Below are 15,403 nucleotides of genomic sequence, written 5' to 3' on the forward strand. Positions count from 1 at the left end.
GAAGAGCAGATGTCTGCGTGTGCACACCCACCTAGTGCGTCTACAATGAGTACACAGTGGTGGAACTGGATTTCCATGTACCTAAGGGAAAATGCATTCTGAATTTTCAGGAAAAGTAGATTTTTAGATCTTCAGTTTATTCTAGAAAAAGCTATCTAAAAAACACGGCAGATCTACGAAAGCAGACGGACACAATAGAGAACTAGGTGGCTGGTAAAAGCAACAAAGGTTTCAAATTCAGCCACAGAAACAAAGTGGATTTATGAAACACTAGCACATAATATCCCTGTTCTTAAAAGCATCCACCAGTTACTGTTGCCTGTGTTTAGCAAACACAGTTGCAGAGGTTCAGTTTCACAAAGATGTTTTTTGTTGCAAAAACAAGTATGCATGCAGGTGCATTCTGAAACCAATTGTTTAGATGCCATTAGTGAAGCTGACCTTCATTTTGGAAACAGAAAAATAAAAATGACCCAAAATGGATCTTTCTCTAAGAAGGATTTATTTATTGTCACAACTGTGGCAGTGCTGAAATCAAAAGGATGGAAAACAAAAAGTACACAGATTGTGCAAAGGATAATATTGTGTCTAAAGGAGAGAGAATGCACCTAGAAAATACTGGCAAAGAAGGATACACTTGAGCAGCAGCTGTGCTCCAGACACCTCCTCACTCAAAATGGAAGACTGTCTTAATGACTTAGAGTTTGCAAGCTTCTGCTTCTTATTTAATGGGGTTTTGACTGGGACTCTGAGAACTATACCATTTTATACTATCTTTTTAGCATTAAATAGCTCCTATTGCAAGTATCATAAAAATATCACCAAATACAACAACATTCTTCATTTTTAACAAATACAAATTGCAATTGAAAAAGTCAGGTCAGATTTTCCCCAGAAGGGTTTGAGAAATTCTCTTGAATGGCAATTGCAGGATGCGTCTGTGCTCCAGAACAGCTGAGTGGCTCAGCATTTCTAACCATCTAGTTGAGGAGCCAAGCAGGTTTGCAGGGAAGTACACGTCACTTATAGAAGGTACTCAATGGCAAAAAGCTAAATCGTTTTTGAAAGATCTGATTACTGAACGCTTCCCTTTTATTGGCCATGTGCTTTCTCCATGGTTGGATTCATTGGATGTGCAACAATAATTGAGTTCCATCCCATGGGTGAAGTCCATTTGGTGACTTAAGTGCAGTCACTTGTCAGGATGGATTTTTCCACAAATGTACATTTTTCAAGTTTGCATGTCTTTTGTCAATACCTCAGCTCTCCAAGGGACAGCATGTCAACTTTCTACACTCCTACATTTGACTGGTACTGAAAATCCGTCTGCTATGGTTCTCTGAAGTCCGTTTGATGGGGAAGGCTTTTTGACAACCCTGCTTCACTGGAGCTCTTACCTCTGTTTTTGTTTTGTGGGTTTTTTTGGTGTTTTTTTCCCCTCTTCCCAATAACTGAGTCTTTTACTCAGACTAGCAGCATTCATACTCTTTTTCTCTGTTTCTGTCTTCCGAATCAGCAAACAGTTCCCAAACTGATGAAACCTAGTGAACAAGAATCTCAGAGCTGAAGGGCTTCTAATATTTTCTCTCTGAACTCAGCCTTCAGCCTTCATCCAAAAAAAGGAATTAAGTTCATAACACATGGGGAGCCCATAAATAAAGCCACACAAGTGGGAACAAGAGGGAAATTGAAACTACTGCAAATGAAGAAAGCAGTAGAACTGGTGCAGTGTTAGCCAGGACACTGCATTATGGTCTTGTGCAACACACTTATTTTACTGGGTGGTACAGCATGCAAGGCAAGATTTTAGATCCATCTGGCAATGATTTCCAAGAGGAGACAGGCAGTTGGAAATGAGTATCTCTTCATTCCCAAAGCTATCTTCAAGATTAGAGAATAAGTAGATGGTAGCTCCCTTTTTCAGGATCTAAGAACTGAAGGACCCAGTCACAGTAAAATCAATATTGAATGAACTGTCAAGAATCACACTAAAGAACTTTGGAACTGGAAATGATTGATGCATTTAATTCAGTCTTTTACCTGATGGCAGCCAGGACCAAACAGTCATGAGAAAGAAGCTGTAGTAAATGTCTGTGGGATAAGGTTACCCGATGTTGCAAGAGAATGTCCACTTCAATCCTGGTGGATCAAGTCTGGTTCTTATAAATATTGTTTGAAAAATTTGCTGTTAATTTATAGCAATTTTTTCCATCTGACAATCCGCTCAATCTAGACAACAAAACTCATCAGTTCCACATCTTAGATTAATTTTGCTCTTTCAACTTACCTTTTAATTCATTAAAATCTCTGTAGATTTTTTGCTGCTGATTGTGCTTGTGGTTTGCTTTTAAAAAATACTAATACTCAACAGTAGCTTTTAAAGCCTTAGTTCTGTAAAACAACATGAAACAAAACAACCACATTTCAAGCAGCAAACTGAAATAGAAAAGACGAATGATGAAGGAAACCTAGGAGAAAAAGTTGCAAATGCACCATTTTCTTCTCTTGAGAGAAATTACTCAGGTAGGAACCCTCCATTACAGGGCTTATTTTCCTGGTGATGTATATAAATGCATGAAATATAAATGATGTATATAAATGAAAGAAGCTCATTAAACTGCCTTTTTTTTTTTTTAATTATTATTTTTAACATAGAAAAATCAGCAGTTCTTTGTCTCATTCTCTCATTTGAAGACCAACTCATGAAGCACTGCCACGGCACTTTTCATTTCCAGCAAAATAAAAATTTGAGTAATTTTTGGCTCCTAGAACATTTTATTGTCACATCTCTCTTTCTCTCTCTCTCTCTCTCTTTTTTTTTTTTTTTTTTTTTTTGGTAGTTTGCATCCATGACAATGTGTTCAATGTGTATGCATGACCTCTGAGACAACCGTCTGCAGAGCTTTAATTGGCCATGTTCTACTGGCTTATCAAACACCAGCTGCCCTAGACCATGACTTGAAGACCATTTTGATTTGCCATTTCCTTTACTTTTTCAGGGGCTATTTGGCAGTGTCAAGAGGGAAAAATGACAGCTCTTCCCCTCATATATCACATCTGATGGAAAACTATAGTAGGGCTTTGAAAAGACGTGTAAGACTTTTATGATATTGGTGATTACATGTGAGTAGCCAGACCAGAAAGAAATAAGGCTTTTGGTGAGCAATGAAGGAAGTTTGTTTTGTGCCTTTTGTTGGATTTCTGTGAGTTTAAGAATGAATGAATTCACTCAGAAGCAGGAAAATCAGTCACAGTGCTTTCCAAGGGGATTCCTAGCTATCTAATTGAATTCCTACTGCAGCCTTACACAAAACATGAGCATTAATACAGTATATATACAAAGCTGTGCATTTTTACAAAACATATAACTTCATATCTGTAAGTCTGCCACCCCTCTATCTAATTTCTTTGAGATTGGCTGTTGAGCCCCACAATAACACAAAGGGACTGAGGGATACAAATACACAGACAGCAAGATCTCATAAACTTTGTATTCTTATGAAATCAGACAAACAAGACCTCTCCAGCTTGGGATCTGGCAGAAAGCTGTGTGCCTTGGACTATGGTCAAACTGACAACATAACAAATGGGAACATTTACTGGTTGCAGGATACCAAGAATTCTGACCTCACTAGTCTGGCATGTGCTTCTGGTTCAGCCCTGTTCTGCTACCAGTTTTCTAACTCTGGCCACTGTCACAGGAATTTTGGAATTTGAAATGCAGAATGCTGCTAACCAAGACAAACCTGTCAAGGGCTGACTGTTACAAAAAGCAGACAGCCTGTCCTTTTCTCCTCCTTCTGTATAGTTTAAATGCTAGAGTGAGCTGGATTTTTGTCAGTGGACAAAAAGAACTTGCTGGAACAGCTGTATAACAGCAAACACCAGCAACAATCCAGGGTAAGATCCGTATGGAGCTAAAATCATAGACTGAGGAATCTGATGAAAAAATTTCTAAGAAAATAAAAGGTCGTGTGTGATTCCTGTGATGGAAAAGAACCATCATAGGACCAGTTCTCAAAGACAAACTCCTAAATTGCCATTGGAAAGTACCATGGCCAATTAAAGGAGGTTTTTAGGGGCGTGACAGAAATATCTGTAATGTCAGGACATCGGTCAGAGAATTATTTCCCTGTAATTCATACTTCCAACAGTGGGAACATATTTTCAAAAATATGGCTTCAAAACCCAAGAAAAATAACAGATAATGGCACATCATCATCAGGAAGGAAAGCTCAGAACATCCACTATCAGCCATAAGTTCTCAATCCCTAAACCCCACATTTTCTTCCTAATTTGGAACCACACCAATTGCTAATCAGAGAAAATGAGAAACCAAAAAACCCCAAGTCACTCTGTTCAGAAGTAGAACAAGCAAAGGCTGCTTCCCTGGGGACATTTGTCTTTCAATTTATTGGTTTGATAATTAAATTGTAGTATTTTGGCATCAGGAATTCACCTCTTTCTGGAAATCAGGGAATCCACAACAAAGAGTCAGAAGAATTTACTGCTTATCAGACAAAGGAGAACAGGAGAAGAGAACCTTGACCTTAAATGCTTGCTATTAAGGGTTAGCTCAGCTTGCATTCCTTCTTCAGGAGCAGTAGTGATAAGGTCTTCCCTACTCTGTCATCTGTTTTCAAGAAACTTGGAAGAATTTTGCATAAATATGTAATTCTCTTTGAGAACTAACCATCCCCGCCTCATCTAAGTGAAAGGCTCAACTGTTTCAAAAGATTGTGAGGAAACAGTGAAATCCATGTACCCATGGTATGGCATCAACATTTTTTTTTCCTTCAGGCTAGAAAACAAGGCAATTCTAGGGCTGAAGTCAGATTGACACTAACATTCCATACAGCCTCCTGCAGCGACTTTCTGCAGAGAAATGCCAGTGTTACCTTGGCAGAAGTTACCAGCATGGCAGTTTTCCTTCCTTTCTTCTGAGACAAGTCCTACATCTACATTGCACTCCCACTTCCACAAGCATAAAAAGAGCAGTTGTAGTCGTGGTTGCAAAGCTTAAAATAGGTTCATTTTCACTTCTCAGAAAACTCTGAAGAAGTTTGCTACCTACCATGCTATATTCCATTAGAGTGAATCAGGTCTTGGACATGGAAGTTCTGTTAGTAAATGAGTGTACCATATCAGAGTAAGCAGAAAGAGGACAATTTTAGAAGGAATACAGTTGGAACAGCATATATAAGTACCATATTCTCCTTTTTACTCTTGCCACACTTTCCACAGGGGCAAATCACTGCCAAAATCCTATTTCCACCTGCACACTGAGACTCTTCATTTCACTTGAGTGTGATAAATGCTCAGGCACTGAGTGGGAGAAGCTTCACAGGCAATTTTACAGCCATGAAAGTGACTGGAGGATTTTGTCATTTTTTACCAGAGGCAGAAACACTGTAACAGCTTACCTAGTGACCTTCTGTTTGTAACACCGTGCATTTGTGCATATGGGATGTGTTACACAAAGACAAAACTGGATTCAGAGAAGCTGCAATTGTTCATAGAAGCCTGGTACACAAACCAGCCTACAAACACAGAATGTTATTTCAACATTCCTTCTGCCCTACTGACTAGTTCTTAAAACAAACATACTTCACAGAATTCAGAATTCAGATGTGTAAGTGGGCAAAAAGTGGATCTTTATGAAATCATGAAAATAAATACTGCTTTAAATGAGAAGTTTGTCTCTGCCACTGCCTCCCTTGCCGCAACATTTTTTTTTTTTTTGACATTCTTTTTTTCCCCTCAACTTTAATAGTAAATTAATAACTGACTTGGGCATTTATCTGCAAAGCATTAATATGGTTGAAATTAACAACAACAGTATTTCTCTCCAGGCATTTGGAACATGCAAGACTTTTTGTGCACCAAATGGCCCATATTAACTTTTGGAATAGCCAGGTGCAAACCTCTACTGCAGTGTTCAAATTATTTCAATTTCTCTAACTGCTTCTCCTGTAATTGATGGCTCAAATTATAATAAAGTACATTTCCTCCACATGATATATGATACAAGTACTACCTGCTATACTGAATATTGCATTGATTTGAAACTGCATTACCCTCTATGTATACCGATCAGATTTTTCTTTTAAAGGAACTACTTATGCACCAGAAAGTGTCTTCACATCATTCAGAAATTATACATATGCTCATGCACTTTGTCAGTAGCTGACAGAATGGGGATGGCAGAATTACTGTCAGTCATGTTGCATTCAATCTTACATAAAGACCTGCTTTTTACTATACCCTAAAATTGACAATAAATGCCAGTCGTCTCTCCTTGCCCCATTACTGCATCCAGACATAGCTTGTAATGCTTAAAAGATCTGCACCTTCATCTTAACTGCTTTTAAATTCTAGCTTCATTCTCTCTTTCTTCTGCATGTACTGTTATTCTCGTATCTGCAACTAAAATACTTTTTTTTTTTTCCTTTTCACTGAAGTGTACGATTAGAGCAGGTTGTAATTTTTCTTGTGGAAACAAAGATTTGTAAAACACAAACACACAAATATACCATATCCTGATGGTTTACTGACTCATACCTGTTTCAGTCCAATTGTCAGTTCTGATGGGAAGAAAGGGAAGAAGGGGTGGTATGATCTGGGGACATGTGCACCTTCAGGTGTGGCTAGAGTCTGGACCTGATAGCTGCCTCTTGCAGCCCATAAGTCAGCAGGTCTGTTCACTTAGAACTCTGTGAACTCCTTTTATCTGCTTAAGGAAAACACTGCACTGAAAATAACACCAATTTCATTGCACCACTGCAGAACCTGAGAACTTGCAGTTGAGCAGAAATACATTTAGAAATTTGCTTTTGATCCAACATGGAATGAAGCCAAATTTAAAAATAACAAGATTTCTAGAAAATCAGAAACATTGTGCTTTTGAAAGCTCCAGTTGTAATACTTTATTTCTTCTTTAAACTGAAATTATAAATATATTTTCATAATCCTGGAGATCAACATCCTTACTTTATTTATAGAAACAATGAAGGGCAGACAAGTCCTCACCCAGCTTGCTTTTCCTGGTGTTACAATATGAAATGAAGGATATTCTATCCCAGTCTGTGATGGAAGAGAGCACAGCAGTGGGGACAGCAAAACTGATGGTGTGTTCAGATAGACAACAACCACAGACAAATGATGGGTGTGTTGCAAAGTACAGTATCAGCTCAGTGTTCAGCAGCACTCAAAAAGCAGACTGTTTAGTACTGTTATAAAGTGAACCAAGAAAAAAAAAAGACATAAAACAAAACTTGGCTGTTTGCATCTACAATACTATATACAGTGCTGGTTCCTCTTCTTTCATTTCAGAAAAGATTGAGCAGAATCGAAAAGCTATGGCACAATTTCTGAACAAGGAGAAAATATGCATACTGCAAAGTCTTCAGCACAGTGAAAAAAACAGTGTGGTATGAAATCCAAAGATCTCAAAATTCAGAGCTGACAAGGAAAGGAATAGCAGGAAATTATCATACTCTATTTCCCATGACATTTGTACTGGTAATACTTTAAAGCAGACAATTTGAAACACCAAAAAAAAAAGTGTTTTTCAGCACTACACACACAATAGTTCAATGCAGAATACATCACCACGAGGTATGTTGTGTAAGCCAGTCTAAAAGGATTCAAAAAGCAACGAGGTAAATTTATAAAAGCAAAGTCCTTCCAGGACTCCTAAACAAAAGCTATAAGATCAGTACTCCAGAACTAAGCTACCAAACCACAGAAAACTGAAAATGAGAAATACATATCTTGGGACTAATCCATCCACATTCACCAGTTCTTGCATTATTCACATAAACATATAGTACTTACTGTTAGTGAGAGGATGCTACACTTGATAATCCATTCAAAATGTTCTTATATTCAATTACATTTCCCAGAACTTTCACTGAGATGTTCAGAAGACAGAAGGTGTGAAAGTACCTATGTAAAAAGAGATAGAGAGATGTCAGAAAACGGGCAGGTGATCAGCTGTTTAGTTTTCCTGATCAGTTCAAAGAGCTACCAACTATCAAAAGAAGTGACTGTTACTTGACCTGTAAGCTGCAATCCATCTTTTTCATGTGGTCACCTTAACCAGTTAAACTCAAAGGCAAGTGCTTATATGCTGCTCTTAGATAAAGTTTACAAATAAATATTGTAGTTTAAAAAAAAAAACAAAAACAAAAACAAAAAAAACCACACACACACAAAAAGAAGAAATAGACATCAAGAATATCAAAAAATAAATTACGGACTAACCATGATACCCTGGCACTCCGCTTTGTCCTGTGACTTGCCAACAGAAGTAACCAACAAATTTCCACTTCTCTCGAGAAGAAAATCCTCCCTCATGTGTGTTCATTCAAAACTCACATTGAAAACAAGTTGATAGAGAACAAAAGTGAATGTATGTAAAGAAATCATCTCGGAATCCTGATCATAATGTCACTTAACTGACTTCACTCCTTTAGTTCCATGCAAGGAGCTGCAATGCCTGTTCACTGCCCCACATAATCAGTATTTAAAGATGGCCTTCAATGCTTGGTGAAAACTCTCTACCAAGTGAAACCAGGGCACTATGTTAAATCAGTTAATATTCCTGAGGAAGCTTTAATGTACATGATTCTCCATTGGGTTTCTTTCAGTCCCTGGTCTTTCTGGATCAGAGCATCCCAGGCTCCCGTGCATGCTGTGCTCAGATGGGCTGTGCTGCTTCAGCCAGTGCACATGCCTCACCCTCCTGTCTGCTTTCCTGTCTTCTTGTTCCTCTCCTGGAAATCCTCTTGCAGGCCTTCAGGTAAATCAGGCAAGTTCACCTAAGACTCAGGGAAGGCGGTGACCAGTAAAGAAACAGTTGTGAAGACAGAATGCTACTTTGTAATGAGCTCCTCATGTCCAGTCAGGCGTGACTTTTACGCCTGTGTTTTGCGGTTTAACAGCAATTCGTACAGACCTTTCCCACCTCGTGCCCCACATGGCAGCAAGGCGATCGCTACCCACAGCTTTGGTGTTGCGGCGGTGTGAGGGCGGGGCGGGGCTGCGCTGCGGCTGCTCCCCAAACCGAAGAGGGCACACAAGCACGGTTCCACCGCACTGTATGACAGTGTTTCCTGGGGCCTCGGGGACTGGCCAGGCGAAGGGAGGTGACGTGAGGTAACGCGAGGTGAAGTGACACCGCCACGCTTCTGTGAGAGGAGCCGCGCACTACGACTCCCGGCAGCCCTTGCGCGCAGAGGCGCCGCTCCGCGCCCAGACGGCGCGCGGCTCCCAGCAGGCTTCGCGGGGCCGCTCGGCTTCCCCAGCCCGCCCCGCCGGCCGATAGACTACATTTCCCAGCAGGCGGTGCGGTGCAGGACCCTCCATTTCCGGGAGCGGTGCCGCGTCCCTCGGTTGGCAGAGGCGGCGGCTGCCCGGAGCGGGCCCGGCTCGGCGGCGCGGCGGCTGCCCGGAGCGCGGCGTGCGGAGCCTCCTGGGGTCGACGGCAGAGGGCGGCGAGACCGAGGAGGTCTCCGGACGATCGGCGCCATGCTGAACATGTGGAAAGTGCGGGAGCTGGTGGACAAGGCGTGAGTACGGCGGGGGCCGGGCGGGTGGGGCGGGGGGCCGGGGCGGCTCGGTCGCGTCCCCTCAGCCGGGCACGCTCAACCCCCCCCCCCGCCTCCCCTCTCAACATGGCCGCTGCCCCTCCCCCTGCTGAGGCGCTGCCTCACGCCCATTCCGTGCCCGGCCGACCCCTGCCCTCGCCGCCCTCCCTTCCCGCTCCCGGTGCGGGCCCGGTGCCGTCTGCCCGCCTCCTGGCGAGGCCTGGCCGCTCTGCTGGGCGGCGGCGGCGGCTTCCAGCCAGCCAGCCTCTGGCCTTCCCATTATGGCAGGCTGCCTTCCCGGCCCTGCTGGGCTCCTCGGGGCCTTGACGCTCCCGGCGAACTGCGTTTCCCCATAAGTTGCTCCCCTTTATCTCTTGAGGTCTGGGGGCTGCGTGCCTCTTTGAGCCGTGAACCCTCAGTGTCAGCGTGTGCTGCCTGGGGCACGAGGAAGGATCGGACGGGAGGAGGAGGTGTGTGAGGAACCACCTGTATGGCACGGGGGTGCTTCCAAAGCTGCCACGTTACAAATCCTTTTCCTCCTTCCTGAGGCCCGGGCCCTGCTGCCGTTGCCGTTGATTCACCAGCACCCCTGGGCATCTAGGAAGTGGAGTGTGATAGAGGAGCAAAATGCACCATCCCAGCCATTACGTCTTTTAGTAATTCAGATATTTGCAATGTTTACTTGCTGGTGGTTGCTGTGCTCGTGGTGTTGCTGTGTTGTTATCACTGTGTTTGGCTGTCACCCTTTAAATTCTTCCACGAGGGAGAAAAAATTGCTGTAGTGGGGAGAACGTAATGAAGATCACATTTTGCCTCCTGAAATAATATATCTATAGAGGGAAACTAGGAGTGCTTTTCCATTTTATGTCTATCCAGTTGTTAACTTCTTATAGGAGTCATTTGCTGAAGTTCTGTAGATGATTACATACTGGATGAGTCTGTGTGTTTTAATTGTGTCAGGGCCTACAGGTCAAACGGCAAATCTTTCAAAATCAATCCTTTCTGAACTTCAAAAAACATCTAAGCAGTTCTTAACTGTCTTGCGTTATATGGTGTAACCCATAGAGGCCCATCTTGAGTTCTAGGACTGAAAATAATGCTTCCAGGGAACGTTGAGATTTGCATATGTACCTCATTTTGTCTAGTAGTAGCATTGTGATGCTGTCACTATGTTAAAACTGTTTATTTTCAAGAGTATTTTGTAAGTTATTGGGCCTAACAGTGCATCACAGTCTTTGCTGGAAAATGCGCTGGATTTCCAAACTAAGTGTAAGAAGTGAATATCTCAAATAATCAAAATGTTTGTTGAGTAAACCTCAATTTTAGGGAATAACATGGTCCAAATAAAGAAGATTGTGTGTTTAGAAAGAAAGGGGGTGAATCGCAGTGCCTGGAGAGTGAATGGTATTTAGAGATGTCAAAATCAATAGCCTCATTGTGTGTGGTGTGGATTTGTCATAATGTCTTCTGTCTTAAGGCAAAATTACAATCGTGAACTTACAAAATTCTCTACAAAGGAGACTAAGGGATGTTATCAATAACTGCTGATCTTGAGTTAGGACTGTACTGGACTTGAACTAGAATGTCTCTTTCTTTTAAAACAGTATGATTTATTGGGTTTTTGAAAATATACAAGAATACTGAAATGTTGCTACTTCAAACTTTAATCTCTTTGTGGTTCCTGTTACCTTTGCATCTTGGTTCTGCATTCTGCTGATGTTTATCATCTTAGTATTTCAGTTTGCTTATCTGTCTCTTAGCTCTATTTGGGCCTTAGGTGGCTGAGGGCTCTCCTGGATCAGAGACATGTCATGGTGAAGGACCTGTATGAAATGTTTTTCAGGATTTGAAAGTTCAGTAAGCCACAATACGTAGTTAACCTGCTATTAATTTTGTCAGCCTACTTCAACAAAAATGGTTTAAAATGGTACGTAAGCTATTAGATTTAAATTGGCCTATGATGTGACAAAATGCTTTGTGTTTTGTTTCCATTTGCTAATGTTGCTGTTCTTAGTTTTTAGTTTAACTCCACACCTTCAGTATTGTGTACCTCATTCAGTTGTGATCAAACAGTAATAACTCATTTCTATTTGGGATTTTTGAAGACCTTTGGGTCTTAAACCACATCGCTAATAATGCTTCTCTGTATCTAGTAAAATTTTCTTGTCTTAAGTTTTATTCTTGCAGTTTCTTATTTAATGCCAAATGCTTTCTGCTCTCCAGTTTCTTGCCAGGTGCTGCGTGCAGCAGTGAGTGCAGGACCTCTTCAGATGTGTGGGATAAGGCTGAGTTTCTGACTGGTTAGCTTGCTGTTTAGACGGTGTAGATCTAAACTTTTTTTTTCTGATGGAATAAGTTCTGTTTCACATTTATTATGTGGATAATTTAACTTTAGAAGGCAGCTTTTCACTTTTTCAAAACGTTCACTTGTATGGTTTCTTTTTTCTGAGTAGGTCAAGCTAAATTGGAAAGTAGTCTGTACAAATGTAGCCCTCCATGATCAGCTTGTTCCTTCTGCCACTGTAAACTTGGTTCAAATGACACGTTTCTGGTGGCTTGGTAAAAGTCCAGGGTGGTGCTTGAAGTAAAATTAGTGAGTGAGCTGGCATTTCTGAGTCACTGCTGGAGTAATGTGATAGGCTTTTTGTTGAATTCTGTGTTGTCATAGAGTTAGGTTACGTTTGCAGAAGAAATATGCTGCCATCACAGGCCAGGCACTATGTGCAAAAGGCAGCCAGTTTTTCTGACCTAGAGAGCTGCATACCAACATCTTAATATGACAGAGTGCAGAAGCACTCATACTTTACATAGCTGGTAGGAGTGTGAGCTCTAAGAACATTCTGCAGCTGAGAAGTATGCTGATCACCTGCTGTGCCACTGCTCTGTTGCATTATGGGTTTTGCAGCTTTGTCTTTGGCTGATAACAAGTAGTCCTGGATGTTCTGCAGCTCTTATAGCAGCAAGTTCAGGTTTCTCCATTCCTCCTCTGAAGTAACTGTTGTGATGCAGCTTGGATGTAAGCAGTACATAGAAGCTGCGGGTGAATTGCATGAGGATTAGGATCTGCAAGCTGACCAGTACTGTGTAGAAGCAGATTACATTTGAATTGTCCAATTTCTATTGGTGTAAATGCATCAGTATTTTAAAAATCAAACCAGCAAAGGCCCAACCAAGTGTCTCCGTACTGTCAGTAAACAGCTGCACGGGCAAAAGGAGTTGCAATTCTACTTCTGGAGTCCAGGATATTGAAATCTAGAGTATTATGCAACTTGGCAACTTCCTTTTTTAATCTTGTTAGACAAGTATGTTTTGTGCTTTGCGTTCCTTGTAAAATTTCTGGGGGAGTTTTACAAAGAAAACTCCGTGGTGTTTTCAAAAGAAAGCAAGGAATATTCAGAAACTTTTTAAAGTGATTTTTAAGTAGGCTGGAGCAGGAAGACTGGCTTGGTCTTGTCGCCAGGTGAAAAATAGGCCATCATATCCTTCTTTGGTTTTTTAAATCTCTTTTCCTAAAGCAGGATCTTCTGATTCTTATTCTCCTGAAAGGGTACTGTACACCGCTAATGTAGCACAAAATTCTTTTACTTAAGGCAGAGGACAGCAATAAAGCATATACAGTTAGCTAAGATAGTTGGTCGTCTCCTAAAAATAATTCCTCTGTGAGTATGAGGTGTGATTGTAACTTAGTGTTTTTGCCAGCTGGTTTCTGTCACAAACATGTAGGTCACAGTGAGTTTAGATTGTTGTTTGTGTTAAGATGTGATGATTTTGTAGCGACTTTGTTGGAAACTATTACCTTTCTTAGCTTTTGTGATCTGTTAAACATGTGACCTTAGAATGTGAGAGCTCATTTTAAGCACATACCACGTGTGGAAAGGTGAGAAACCATTTAAATAGTAACAGGATTAAGAGGATGGGTCTGCATAATCCAAATGCTCACTTGAATTTAAGATGGATGAGAATGTTGTCACTGAGTTTTTGAGCTTCTAGGATGTATATGGAAGAGGAGAGCCAGTTCATTTCTTGTCAGCATCAGGAACATGACAGCTGCCATCCCCCTGATTTTTATTCTTTTTTCTTTCTGTCTCCCTCTTCTATTTCAGTTGTTTGTCCTCATAGCCAAGTCTGAACTGCTTTGCTGGTACTTCTCTTGGCCACACCTTGTTATGACTGGGCAGGAATGTACTGGCACTCCCTCACGTTGTGGAGTGGAAGAGTTACAAAGCTGTGCTTTCATACGTTTTGCAAGCTTGACAAATTGCTCAAGTATAATAATATTTTTAAATGGAGAACAAACTGTCTAGCTTAGAACTTCAGAACTGATTGTAATGTTTGTACAAATGCTAAATGCTTGAAGCGTTTATACCCCTGAGAATTTATTTGTGGAGTTAGGCTTTAGGGTCCTCTATAATTTGTTCTGATTTTTACATTAGAAACCCTTCCTCCTTGAATGGGTGTAAGTGGAAAGGGAAGAGCTGGAGGAGCTGCTGTCATCAGCTCTAGTACAGCTGTGTAGGGGAGAACTTCTAGTTAATGAACAGCATGTTTTCCTTAGTGCTTCTAATTGTACAGGCTGTAAAGAGAATGGTAAAATCTTGGAAAATAGGGTGAATGATTGCTTTGATATTCATTGCAGTTTCTAGCTCTTGTAGCCTAAAGCAGTGCATGCAAATTAGACATTGTGCTTCAGCTGAGGAGTAAAGGTTTTTGGATTAATCCTGTTTCACAAATAAGGGAAACTGCAAGGATAGTTGTGTCAGACTAACTTGCAATGCGTTGATAGTGGTTACAGCTCTAGATTTGCTGACTCCCTGTCTTTATTGTTTCCTGCTAGCTCATGTAGTGTCTGCATTATGCTTACTAATATGGTAAATACATACCAGTAACTTACACTATAATTACAGTCTTACAGTTAGCTGTCAGTTGCTTATTGCTTATAGTGTGCTCAAGTTTGACTGAACTATAAGTAGGATCCTACTTGTTACTAAGCTTGGGAGGGTTTAAATCTTCTCACCTAACTACCTTATTTTTCAGTGTGCCTGTAATTGTGTTTACTGGTCATTTTCTTGTGGTACGTGGGTTCATCCATTTAGACTATTGAGCTCTTCTGTAATGAAGTGATTCTTTGCTGGTTTAGTAGTAGCCAATATGATGGAAAATGATCTGTCATCTGATATATCCAGTGAAAGGGTAAATAACTGTCTAATGCTGTCCATTGGTATCTGACCTTCCTGTAAACTCCCTTGCTCTAGTTCCAGGATCATTTAGTTTTCTCTATATTTAAGATTTATTTTGGTTTGCATAAGCAAGATCTTCAGAGCAATGAACGTTTTCATTGTTTTATGTAAGGGACAGTTAACCCTCGCTGCATGAGTTATCCTCCTATTGCTGCTTAAGAGATGTCCTGCTGATAACTGCTTTAAGAACAGCATTTAGTGTCATTATTACGAGAAGGTGATTATTATCTCCAGTCCTACAAGGACTTGTCCTCTGCCCAGTTAGCAGAAGATGAGTGTGAGAGGGTAGTCTTAAGAATGCAACGGAAAGCTTTATCTGGCTCTGCAGCAGTGTGGCCATGCCTGTCAAGCTGCTGTCATAGCACTTGGTTCCTAGGGCTTTCTTCCTTCTTTTAAAAGCTTAGAAAAAGCATTACAGTGATTTTTCCTTTTTAATTCAGCAATAAAAATAGTTGTAGTCTTTGGGGCATGTAATTTAGTATTGGTGATAAGCATCTCTGAAAGTATCATGCTCTGTTATCTCGTGTAGATAGACAGATCATTCTCCTGTTTGAATATTCAGTTAGTGGAGTAATC

The 15,403-nt window shown here is 41.0% G+C and overlaps 1 protein-coding gene and 1 long non-coding RNA gene across 3 annotated transcripts in view; one reads left to right on the forward strand and one right to left on the reverse strand.

The window, feature by feature from the left end:
* LOC149915906 (uncharacterized) overlaps nt 1-9,327 on the reverse strand; it is an 87,735-nt gene extending 78,408 nt beyond the window's left edge. The window contains exons 1-2 of the long non-coding RNA XR_016471270.1: nt 8,266-9,327; nt 7,837-7,947 (exon numbers count right to left, since the gene is read on the reverse strand). This is a non-coding gene — a long non-coding RNA (uncharacterized LOC149915906). The remainder of the gene's footprint in view (nt 1-7,836; nt 7,948-8,265) is intronic.
* Nucleotides 9,328-9,348: 21 nt separating this feature from the next.
* Nucleotides 9,349-15,403, forward strand: part of CLINT1 (clathrin interactor 1) — a 47,181-nt gene continuing 41,126 nt past the window's right edge. The window contains exon 1 of one of the 2 annotated variants that reach the window (XM_031598199.2): nt 9,349-9,572. In XM_031598199.2, the coding sequence (XP_031454059.2) occupies nt 9,532-9,572 (41 nt within the window). In that variant the 5' untranslated portion in view covers nt 9,349-9,531. Of the gene's footprint in view, nt 9,573-9,779; nt 10,061-15,403 lie in introns of those variants that run through there. The other variant, XM_090150660.1, reaches the window with a different exon arrangement.

This window comes from Phasianus colchicus, chromosome 15 (genome assembly GCF_987193195.1).
Source record: "Phasianus colchicus chromosome 15, bPhaCol1.hap1.1, whole genome shotgun sequence".
NCBI classification, from domain to species: domain Eukaryota; kingdom Metazoa; phylum Chordata; class Aves; order Galliformes; family Phasianidae; genus Phasianus; species Phasianus colchicus.